Source organism: Phaseolus vulgaris, chromosome 11, assembly GCF_000499845.2.
Source record: "Phaseolus vulgaris cultivar G19833 chromosome 11, P. vulgaris v2.0, whole genome shotgun sequence".
NCBI lineage: Eukaryota > Viridiplantae > Streptophyta > Magnoliopsida > Fabales > Fabaceae > Phaseolus > Phaseolus vulgaris.
Window position 1 is genome coordinate 44,342,417 of NC_023749.2, and position 13,111 is coordinate 44,355,527.

Here is a 13,111-nt window from a genome sequence, read left to right on the forward strand (position 1 = left end):
AAAGTGATTTTTTTTTTTTACAATAGTGATATTTGTAATGGTTAATTGTTCAAATGCTATAAAAATAATTTTGTTGATTTTTTGTTTTATATGCAATAGTTTTTAAACACATATCCTATCACATGAATTATTAAGTTTATAATATTCAAATCGATGAATGAATGTTGTCACTCACTTTGGTATGATTTTTTACTATCTTTCGTTAGGGATAAAACTTAATAAAGTTACAAATACTTAAGAATTAAATTATGAACATTGCACAAAATGAAGTCCAAGAACCAAAATTATTAATAATTAAAAGTTAAGAGAGTAAAATTACAGAAAGAATTTAGAAAGCAAATTTACTATCTTTGGAAGAAAAATGATAGTTAATATTTTTATTTACCTTTTCAACTGTTTAATAAAAAATTTAATTGTCATTAAATAATTTTATTTGGATGATTTCATAGGAAAAACTCAAAATAGTCATTTTTTTTTAATTTTAAAGAACGATGACATCCAGTACTGAAGTTGAAGGTGAAATCCCTAGGCAACAAATTTGAAGATTATGCATGACTTGATTTCGTAATCAGCAACGTGTTTTAATAGTAAAATACCATCTTCAACAACATTCTTCGGTTACTTACTAATCAAAATCACAAGGAAATCAATTCAGTGAATGTGATCCCAGAAAACAAGTACATAATTTAATCTAGCATTAGAAAGATTGAACAATTATATGCTTGCTTATGAAGAACTCAGTCACGCTCACTTATTGCAGTCAAGTGCTCATCAATTTCCTCAGTGGTTAGAACTCTGAATTCTGGATTATCCTTCCGCACCACTCCAACCTGGAAAACGCAAGACAACCATTTGCAACAAGTCAGTGAAGAATACGTTTGTTCAATGGTTATAACCACAGGAATTTTAATTCTTCAAGTCTCGCACTTTAGAGCAAAAACGTAATACTGATTTATGCCACTGAATGTAATTTTAAAATTCAAATACAATCCTACAGTTTACCCACCATTTTCACTTGTTAATAGTCCACATTAAGCATTAGAATCAACAATCAATTGCAACACGAGAGACTGAGAAGTTAGATTACAGATCTTGCCTATTCATCACGTACAAGTAAAACTAATGAAATAAGGAGAACAGGAGAAAAATGTTCTGACCCGAGTTGCCTGTTAAAACAAACGCAATATGCTGTGTACGACAAAAAAATATACGGCTTACATTTAACGAGAAGGAATAAGCAACTTGCTAAAAATCTTTAATATTAAAGACCAGTTTTAGTCCTTTACTAGGGATTAAACATGAATGAAATCCTGCAATAACTTTTTAAAGTAAGATATGGCTTGTTTTGCAAATTTCAATTAACAAGGGGAACAAAGTCCTACCTCAATCTCAGTGGCCTTAAAATCCTCCTGAAGAACTGATTGGAGAGCAGAAATGGCAGTCTGATAAAAAAACAGGCAGGAAAATCATGAATTCAGAACATAGAAACGAAATTTAATAACTATTAACAAAATAAATATTAAAAAAAAAATCAAATGCCTTTAGTTGCATTATAACATTACCTAATTTGTCCAGTGATACAATCACTCATTTTGAATGTGGTTGTGATTATTAATTATATCTTTACATGTTTAAATGTCTTATATTAATTATATCTTTACATGTTCAAAAGTCTTATATGTTACATTTTTTAAATGTTTATGAATCTTATGATCCACAATTCAAATATAAGCTCTCCGATACATAATTTGGATCACGATTCAACTACCATCACCTTTACAATAAGTTCTATTTAAAACTATCTACTCTAACACATTTTCCAAGGGAGGTGTGACAATAGAAAAGAGAATGGTTTGCCTCAATGTGTTTCAAGCCCAAAATTCAACTATGGGGCTGAACTTCCGAAACCAAACCCATGGAAATTTGACTATAGAGAAAGTGACGCAACTTAAAAACCAAACCAGACTTCCTTTGAGCAACAAACCCAGGAGGTTGCTCCCATACAGACTCTCTTCTAGACACATTTTTTATATCTAATTAATGAAGGGGTCAATGACAAATGACTGACATGGCAATGAAAAGTCTAACCGTAGTCATAACAGAGAAAAAATATCATTGTAGTCAAGCCCATATATACTCCTTAGCCACCAATCGAGCTTTGAGTCAATCAACTTCACTGTTAGATCCAACCTTAATGGCATAGACCCAACGATAGTCTACTGTTTTCTTCCCAGAAGATAAAAGAACTAACTCCCATGTTTTGATTTGTCCAAGAGCCTGCATTTCAGTAATTGGGGCTTATCGCCACCCTAGATGATCAAGTCTTCTATCACATTTTTAGGAAAAGTAATAGAAGAGACAGAAGAAATAAAGGAAAAATAAGGAGACCGCTTGTGGTAGCTAAGAAAATTGTAAATTGAGGATTATGGGTATATTAAGTACCTTTGCAAATAGCAAACTCAAGTCATCATGATCAAGAGTCGTGGTATTAGGTGATGATTGAGAAGGACTTGTTGAAGTGAGTTCGGACTAGCTATTTGGTTCTTGTGTTGATAGGTAATAAAAGGTGATGACAATGGTTCACGAGGATTTTTTATGGTATTCTAGGTGTTGGGAGCAAAAGGAACAAAAAAATCAACTAAGTGCATCGGAACAACATGTTGGAGAGAATTAGAATCTTGTGTAGAAGGAGGGAAGGGAGTTGGTTCAAAAAAGGTGACATTGGTAAACATGTAATACTTCTTGGTTTCAAGAGAGTAACATTGATATCTTTTTAGAAGTTAAGAATAGCCCAATAAGACACATCTGATGGCTCTAACTGTGAGATTATCTAACTTGGAGACATAATGAACAAAGCATATGCAACCAAAAATACGTGCAGCAATATGAAAGAGCAGTTTCTTTTGGAAATAGAATGGAGTAGAGAACTTTATTTTCAAGTGAAAATGAAGACATTTTGTTAATGAGAAAACAAGCAATGAGGATGGCATCACCCAAATAATGAATAGGTATATTTGCACCAAGCAATAAGTAGATGTCCATTTTTTTTCCTCTTGTTATACCATTTTGTTGAGGTGTACAAGGGCAGGTAGACTGATGCAAAATGCCATGTGAGCTTAGGAGTTTAGATAAATTCAGAGGAAAAATATTCCTTGCTTCGTAAGACTTTGATTACCTTTCCAAACTGATTTCTAATTTCATTATGGAAAGACATAAAAATAGACAAAAGTTCATAACAATGTTTTATTAGATAAATTCAAGTGCATTTAGAAAACTCATCAATGAAAGTAACAAAATATCCAAAACCAAAATATGACACACGACTTGGCCCCCAAACATCAGAATGGATGATAAAGAAAACAAAATCACGTCTAGATTCAAAATGTTTAATTTCCTAACATGCTTTCCTAATTGACATGATTCGCATTCCAAAGTTCGGAGACTATTAAGTTTAGAAACCATTTTTTTTAATTTTGACAAATGAGAATAACCTAAGCGTTCATGAAGCAATTTAGGAGATGAGGATGCAACACAAGATGTAGATGATCTAGTACCAAGGTAGTATAGGACTCTAGATTCATTTCCTTCGCCAATCATTCAACTCGTACCACATTCTTGTATAACAAAAGAGTTGGCAACAAAAGTTACTAAACAATTCAATTATTCAAGATTTACTTAATTGGCTTAAAGAAATTGGACTACTACAAGCATGAACAAACGGAACAAATTTTAAGATTAATGAGGGAGAAAGACAAACCTCACCAATTCCTTGGGAAGCTACGCTAGATTTGTTGGCTAGCATTATGAAACAAGGTGTTTTATGAAATGATAGAAAAGAGAAGAAAGATATATTTCTATCATATGCACCTAAGTCAATTATCCATGGATTTTGACTCTCCATAGATTGTGAAACGCAAGTTGTTGTTGACAAGCTAGGAGTTCTAAATGATTTGGTTCTGGATTTCATCCTTAGGCTTAGGCTACTGGAATTAAACCTTAAATATCCCTGATATTCTTCATTAGAGTACATTAGCTTAGAACCTTCATATTTGGAAATATTGGCTGCCTTGTAGGAAAGCCATGTAAAAAGTAACAACTCTCTTGGGTGTGTCCCACTCATCTAGTGCCACGACTACCTTTTTCACGAGTAGAAATCATTGCAAAAGACTCAGCAAATTCTTGACACATTCCAATAATGCAATAAAGAATAGGCAACTTAGGGTTTCTAGAGAGAGAAAGCTAGGGTTTCTAGTGAGAGAAAGCTAGGGTTTCTAGTGAGAGAAATCATGTTTAACACTAGAAGATTCACCAACAAAGAACCGAGGGTGGAAATGGGCTTAGAATGCTTCGACGAATCAAAGAGTTGTGGTCTGGGAAGATTTTGACCACTGGAAGGCGACACGTAAGACACACGTACCTAGGGCAACGTAACAGTTGGACTACACGTGATAGCTTGTCAGTCAGAATCTAAATGAGCAACCACTGGGGTTGGGTCGCACTCCTCAAGGCGCACTGGACCCAAAATTGGAGTACAAAACTCTGGTGGCAGACGGCAATGAACAACAACAAACGGCGGGAGAGTGATTGATAGACATTTCCTTTGCCAAACAGAAATACCCAGAACAGGATCGACCCGCTCTGATTCCAACTTGAGAAAAATACAAAAGAATTTAGAATGAATTTGAGAGAGTGTATTTCCCTCTCTTAGGATCTCATATGTATAATAACTTGGATACATAAATGAGAATATGAAAAGATATATCTAGGAACTAAATACAGCACAAAGCACACAACATATTCACAAAAAATTCTATTTAAAACTATTTATTCTATTCTAAGCAAATCCAAAACTAAGATTATTTACATCTACTCTCACTCATTTTTCAGACTTTTCACCTTCCATTAAAACCCAGATAATCTTCAGCAAACACAAGTGAATCCAACATTTTGTCCAGTAAGTTTCATGCAGTCTAATTGTGATAGATCATAATAGCACAGCTATAGAATATAATTGTGTTGCTAGAAGAAAAAATCAACAAAATTCATTGTGTATCCAAAAAAGAATGGAGGAAATGGAGTGAGGAGGAAAACACACATTCTTGGAGACACTATATGGCTTCTTCATTTTCCACACCAACCAAAAACCCAGTAGAAAGATTGTTTATTTCTCAAACTAAACAGATAAAAATGGAGTGAGGAGGAAAAAAGAGCACTACCTGAACTGTCTCCTCATAAGTAAATGCAGGGTCACCCTTCATCTTCTTTTCCAAGAAATTAATTGCCTCTTGGTCCTTCAATCCAGCACTTGTGGCCTGAGTACATCATAATAGATTCTTAGACACTTAAATTTATGTATACAAGGCAAACAAATTACAAATGATGAAGTAATGAAGAAACAGAAACACCATCCATTGCTTTGAAAAGTTTACAAGGTTCAAATGTGGATAAGCAATGGAAAATTAAAAAGGAAATGTAGTCACCAGATCTAACAAAAAGAAAATTGCAATACAGTTTTTTTTTTAAATAACAGAATCACCAAGCACCAAAGACGCATAAGTTTCTCAATGTCACTAGTTCTAGTAGAAAGAAAAATTTAGACCAAATAAGGAGGGGGCAATTTTACAGCGGTTGAAGGCTCTAAATCTTTTGGACATGATTACATATTTTATAACACTAGTACACTATAAAGATAATTACAACATAAAGTTCATAACATAAACAACTTATGATGGATTCAAGGCAGCTAATTCATTTTTAAAAAATCATTAATTTACATACTCCTTTCCCCCCATTATTGACTAGTTAAAATCCCTACTTTTCTGGGTCAAACAGAACTGTAGCTATAATGTCATGATAACCTTTCATTTGGTTCCTTAGTTCAATCAATAAATTTCAGTAAGCTCAAAGAATGCAATCTTACACCGGTAATAAAAGAACCGGAATAAACAACTTTCATGAAGTAAAGGCAGTTAATCTTGGCGTAGCCCAACCCCCTCATTTAAATATTTGATTATGTGAGATAATTGTTTCCAATGCATGAGACATTTAAATAGAAAAAAAAAATATAACTTAGAAACTTTTATGAAATTGAGTTTATTATCAACGTGTTTTTCATCGTCTCATATTAAATAGCAACAAACCACTGAAATATCTAAGGTCAATCAAAGTGAGAAAAGATCTTCTACGTACCTTGTGACCAAAGTAATGACCAGCAGGATCACATTTGTAAAGCTGTGGTCCATATTCATCATCAATACCCAAAACCATAGCAACTTCATGGCACAATAGATTTGAAATCATAGAATGAAGAAATGGCATCAATAAAAACCGTAGGTAATTGAATTATAAAATATTATTTATGATACAAAAACAATTTGTGATTTTCAAACAAGTTCAAAATTGTTAAGCGGGGAAAAAGCAAATAAGAAAACCTACCTACTCCAAGTGGTCTCATATAAGCATGCTGGGTATAGACTTGTGATTTGTCTGCAATCCTGCAAGTATAAAAGATAACAAAGGCAGTCACAAAGATGTTAGTAATATTGACAAATTGTAAAACCCTAATATACACTAAGTCAAATAATCTAACCTTTGATAAAAGTCAAAACTACAATCAAATTCGATTTAACAGATTAATGGCTATAAAAAGATTATTTCAATCTAAGATTATATGTTGAGGCATATTAGAGTTAAGAGAGAATGAGAGAGAGAAGAGAAACAGAAAAGGTAATTTTTGTATTGATAAAATGTACAAAGGAAAACAAAGATTCTCTTTATATAGAGAATGAAAAGAAACAAAGCTGTAAACAAACAGCTGATAAAAATACCTATAACAAAAACTATATCAAATTGAATACTACACTAACAAGGCAGCAGCCTAAGAGCACATGTGTTTTCAGTTATAGAAAGTATGTCCTGACTACTAACTTCAAAAACGGGGGTATCTCAAAAACCTTCCACAATGCGCATAGACAAAACTACTACTGCAATTAAATTTATTCTGCATGCATCAGCCATGTCACATAGATTTCTTCATAGAACCCACATTAAATTACTAGCTACTTCAAAACTGGAACGCATAACAATGACAAAAATAACATCACAATTTTGAATGTTTGAGCTAGAAGACATATTAAACTTTACAAATCTGTTAGATAATCCTTTCAGAGATCACATAAGTGAATCCTAACAAACAGAACAGATTACCCAGACATAATACGCTACATCTACATCCAACTATAAATTGAAAGCAAAACACACGTTATTTAGAAGTAATGCTAGTGCTACAACAAACAACACTACCACAGTGCCACTGCTGCAAAAGCTGTTAGCATTGTTTTTAAGGAACTTTAGTAAGTACATTAATGCAGCCAAAGAAATCTCAAGCTCTAAAAGTGTCTACAAAAATGGTATACTATCCTTTGCCAAATACTTTTATATCACAAATTTTTAATCATAATCAGTGCCATTTCCAGAAACTGGATGAAAATTTGGACACGACTAGTTTATTACTTACTATGTTAGAAAAACTAGGTGAAGATGACAGAAAACCACAGATAGATAACAAGGTAGATGGAAAAGCATGAGACAATTAATCACCAATAACTTTACTATAAATTTTGCAGTAAGTTCTTTATCAAACCAACTAGGAAAAAACGAAAGACATCAATGAACAATCTCACCAATCACCAAATAAATTCAATCCTTAGAAAACTAATTAATTAGTACATTATGCTGATTACTGAATCCTAAGCTTGCAATCTACCTAGTCAACGAGGTAGAAGGAGCAATAGACCTCCCAGTCGCAACCCAATTATAGAAGCACGTTACAGCAATGTGGATTAATGCCTATTGTTTTACATTTCTAGTTACATTAAATGAAGTGCAGATGAAATTATTCACTAAACAATGATAATTCCAAAGCAGATATGAAAAAGAAAAATATGCAGCTTGATATTATGGTGGAAAAATAATTTTAAAAAAAACTGAACTGCTTACCATCTAGCCAACACATCTACAGGCATCTCATATCCATTTGTAAAACGAAACTCAGCTGCTTCATTTCTTGCTTGTTGGACAAGTGTCCTAGCATCAGCTGGAAAGAGGTATTCCAAAATAAAGCAAGAGAGAATTTATAATGTAAGGAAAATTCAGTTCTAAATAGGTCTGAAAAATATACCTGTCATGCCAGTCGCCAACAAACCAAGGTACTTTGTGATGGGAAAGAGGTGTGTAACACTTGTCTGGTCCAAAAGCTTATCCTGCATGTTATCCTAACTTAAGCATCCAGCACAAATACTCACAAGCAAAGCAAAGATCAAAGAACCAACTTTCAGTACTCACCGGAACCTTCTTCTGAGTAACAACACAGATGGAATCCTTTCCTCGGACACCGATTGAGGTGATTCCAGCAGCTTTAACAGCCTTGAAAGCATACTCTGTTTCATGATGGATAAAAAATTCAACCACACAACACTACAGCCTAACTTACTAGTCAACTCATTTCGAAACAAGTGTAATGAAAAATCATAAACCCACGCCAATCCAGGCCATTTCATTAATTAGAGGGAGTTACAGATTTAAGCCAGCCTTTGATAGGGCTAAAACAGGGCTGAACATTACATTATTCCCAAAATTGAAAAAAAAAACACAAGAAAACAGGATTGAAACAGACATACTCAAATTATGAAAAGAGAACAAAATATTCCATTCGTAAGTTCGCACGCAACCAATCAATTCAGAGTCATGAACATTTCTTCACTTCTGATTTCCACCTTACTAACCTAGCTCACTACTCCACTACAACTAATTTAAACTTAAATCACAAATTACAACAAAGATTTCATCTAAATAACAAAACATATTGTTTTTCCGCACTGAATTGCAGAGATTAGGTCGGTCCATGGCGTGAAAGATCTAAACCGCATTTGACTTATCAAAACGTCGATGTTGCGAGAGGTTACAGTAAAAGAAGAGATTCGAGTTACATACCAACTTGGAAGAGACGTCCCTCGGGAGAGAAAATAGTGATGTGACGATCGTATCCACCTCCACTTCCTCGACTCATCTTAGCCCTAACGGATGACGCGGAGTTCGACGGCGCTTGCGGTGGTCGACGGCGGCGACGAGTGGTGTACTAGTTTTGTAGAAAGTGCAACGAAGATGTCGAGAGTGGAGACGGTGCTCTTTTCGTTTAAAGCGTCGATTTCAACTTCCTTCTCAAGAAAACAAGGGGGTTTTCTTCTTTAGATCCAGAAGCGTCAAATGGGCCAAGCCATTGGGTCTGTGAGGTTTAGAAATTGCTTCCTGCACCCAGTGAGGGCAATTCTTCCTGCACCTCCATATAAGAAGCGAAATTACCATTTCACCCTCTTCTTTATTAAGCACCCTTATTCTCCTTCTCAATTGCAGCAACTGTTGATTTTAGCTTAATCTCAAGTCCCACATCGATGAGAATTATTTAGGAAGGGGTTTGAGTATTATAAATTAACATCTCCTCCTTCATTGCTAATATCCCAATTTGTAATATTTTCTCTCACATTAATAAAAGCGGGTTGTTTCAGTTGTGCTCGGAGATTAGACTAAACAGACCGAACTCCGTTAACAAGTTTCAGTTGTGTTTTTTTTCTTTATCTCTTTTATTATTCTGCTTTATTTATTGGTATTATGCTACTTTCTTTTTCTGTTATAGTATTCAATATTATTTGTCGGGTAGCTCTGTTAGTGTTTTGAATTGGTTCATTTCACTAGTTGTGATGTTTTAGTAGGGAAATTACCCAATTTTCCCCTACAAGTGGTATCAAGAGTCGAAGGTTTGCCTTTGGGTTGTCTAAATTTTTCATAATATTGAACACTATATTTTGAGTCTGTAATGACAAATAAAGATTGAGAAGAGAAGGATGTTGTCTTAAATATTCCACCCAGGGTGTCGAGCTCCTTGTCATCATGGTCGAGGTTCCCGGTGTCCAATTTGAAATTGGCGGTGGAAATATTTGATGACACTGGCCATTTCAGCATGTGGCAAGGAAATATAGTATCCCAGTAGTCCCTCACCTATGTCATCTAAGCAGAAAAAATTGTATTCTAAATTGTACAATTCATAATTCATTTTTTGTATTTCGGCTTGCACAATTTAAAATATAATTTTTTTAGTATTCCAGATTGTATAATTCAAAATACAAAAAAAAAAAAATAGTAATCTGGATTGCACTACAAATTAATGGAGTTAATGTGTTCCGAATTGTAGAATCCGAAATTCAAAATTTGTATTCTAAATTGTAGAATCCATAATACAAAATTTGTATTTCGGATTCTAAAATTCATAATACAATGTATTTTGAATTCTATAATCTACACTACAAACCAAAATTTATATTCTACATTCCTTCGAATTATAAATCCATAGTGCAAATTTTGTATTATGAATTCTACAACTTATTCCAGATTGTAGAATTCATAATGAACAATTTTGGCCTTTTAAAGAATATGAGGGTGTCATAAGAAACTATAGAGGTGCATAAAGAAATGACTAAAATAATATTGGTATTTTAAAAAAATGCAAATTCTCCATGCCTTTCTATACATTCTCTTGTACCTCCATATTTTTTTTTTTAATTTCAACAATATTCTTCTGGGTATGGTGGAAACTCTAGTGTCTTCTTCTTTATTTTCAAGTGGTGGTGATTGTTTGTGGTGGTTGATGGTGAACGTTGGTAGTTTAGTTATTTTTCGTGCTTTAGGTAAGTTTTGTGGTTTTATTACTAGTGTTGGTTGTATTTTTGTTCACTTATTTTTTTTTATTTTTTTGGAAGTCACAAAAAAACAACATGTGCAAAAAAGGAGTACTAAACTAAAAAAAAAAAATCTCCACACTGAGGAACGTCGAATATAACAAATCTTCTTGTCATCCTTATCACATGTTTAAATGATAGAACTACTCAAACGCTACGACTGGAGAATAATGAAAGTATTGCAACTCAAAGGGAGGAATGAGGGTGCGGGGGATGCAATTAAGGTTATTTAAAAAGATGAGATTATGTTTCATTTAGGTTTATTAAACAAAATTAAAACTAACTTTTCACAATTAATATGAAGGTGCAAGGGAAGATATAGAGGTGGAGGGAGAATTTGCCAAAAAAAGTAGTGGTGTGAAGACAAAAAAGAATTTGTTGGTGACATGTTTAGAATAATGTAGATTCTTCTAAATGGTTTAGAAACTCTTGGACAAAGCTTCTCCGAAGCTCGGATAAATCTAAAGTTGTTGGACACTATGCAAAAAATCTAGAAACCCAAGACAACATTTGTCGTTGTGGTTAGATAAATTAATAAGCTTACATGGGATTAACTTCTTGGAATTCAGAGAGTTCATAAAGTCCACATATAGAACAAAGAACAAAAGGAGGTTATGACTGTTGTAGAGAAAGAACTACAAGCAAAATCCTCGTCAAAATAGACAATCACCAAGCAAAAGGAAAACAAGGGAAACATATATGGAGAAGAGTAAGATTATTCAACAGATGATGAAGTCCCTAACATATCCAAAAGGTTTAAGAAATTACTTAAAAGAAGGGGACAAGGAATCATTAGATTTCCACTCTTCATAAGACATTATTTGCTTCGAATGCAACAAGTATAAACACATGAGACATGAATGTTCCTTGCTAAGAAGAAAGAATTGGCCAAGTAAGAAAAGTTTGATTGCTCCTTAGAAAGACTCAAACTTAGAATTAGACTGAGCATAAATGAACATGCTGATACATCGTATTCATCGTTTGACGAAAACTAGCTTTTTACAAATATTTCTCAAATATTTTATCTATATTTTATGTGATAGCATCTAAATAGATGATATCAGCGAAAAACTGCAAAATTGTTAAAACAAAATTCAACCATCCCTTCTTATTTTTTTTATTCTTTTTACAATGATTAATGAGAAAATGTTTGAGAATATGGAATTGTAATCTTAGAACTGGTTCACATGAAAAGAAATATTATGCCATTATTTTCAAAATGGATTAATCACTCTATGTTGTTGTTAGTAATCACTAGGGAAAAGTACTTTGGCAACATATGACACCTTTACCTAATGCTTCAAATTTGATAATGGGGGATGGTGTTTATACAATTAGTGAAGGATATATTATATAACTATTCTTAATGGAAAAAGTGCAAGCGTGGCAAGTTTATTTAACCTAGTCTTTGTTTCCATTAGAAGGAAGGTGAAAATAGGTTAAGGTTAGAAGTTTCGAGTTTAAAATTCTAATAGTGATTCTCATTTTCGTTGAGTTTTATCGAGATAAACCTACTATAACGTCTTGCACCATTTTTACATGTTTAATTATAAATAAATATAAATATATATATATATATAATCAATCATATATCAAATTATTAATTATATTTTAATTAAAAAATTACATAAAAATAATAAATTATAACAAAATAAAAAGTTAAGGATTATATTATATTTCTAGTTAAATGACTAATTTTAAGTTTGGCATTCAATTATTTTATAATTTAAATTATTTACTTATTAAAATATTTTACTTACATTTTTAATGAATGTGAGTATATATATATAATGCAAAAATATAAGAACAAAGTTATTGAGCAATATGGTTCAAGACAAATATTTACTTAATCATCTAGAGTTGTTAAAATGGTCCAACTCCTTTAGTTGTAGAAAATTTGGGTGTTTCTTTCAATACCCATCATTCTTTTTCCTTCACCCCATCATTCTTCTTCCTCACCTCCATAAAAAGCATGAAATGATGAAAATGACCCTGAGATGGTTTTTTCTCTTCCAGAAACTCCATTATGAAAAACCAATTTCCATTCCGGAGCACTCACCTTATCCAACTTAAAACAGGAGAACACATCTCATTTTTGGCTCATTCTCCCTGCACCCAATGCTTTGTGACTGGCACCCAATCAGATTTGTGAAAAGACCATATTACCCTTAATGAAATTAAAAACACTTAAATTATGATCTGCACCCAATGCCTGCACCCAACAATAGGGTTCTTCTTCTTCTTCTTCTTCTTCACCGTGAAGCAGCAGCCACCGTGAAGCAGCAGCAGCCACCGTGAAGTTGCAGGGAGACACCGTGAGC

General features: G+C 33.2%; 1 protein-coding gene across 1 annotated transcript; it reads right to left on the reverse strand.

Annotated features, from left to right (window-relative positions):
* Nucleotides 1–537: 537 nt before the first annotated feature.
* On the reverse strand, nt 538–9,244 carry LOC137810348 (proteasome subunit alpha type-6). Its single transcript, XM_068611570.1, has 9 exons — nt 8,992–9,244; nt 8,344–8,438; nt 8,180–8,261; nt 7,999–8,095; nt 6,436–6,494; nt 6,190–6,272; nt 5,217–5,312; nt 1,383–1,442; nt 538–830 (listed from the first exon to the last, which is right to left on the reverse strand). The coding sequence occupies exons 1-9, from the start codon at nt 9,065–9,067 to the stop codon at nt 738–740; spliced, it is 741 nt and encodes a 246-aa protein (XP_068467671.1). The 5' UTR covers nt 9,068–9,244; the 3' UTR covers nt 538–737.
* Nucleotides 9,245–13,111: the final 3,867 nt, after the last annotated feature.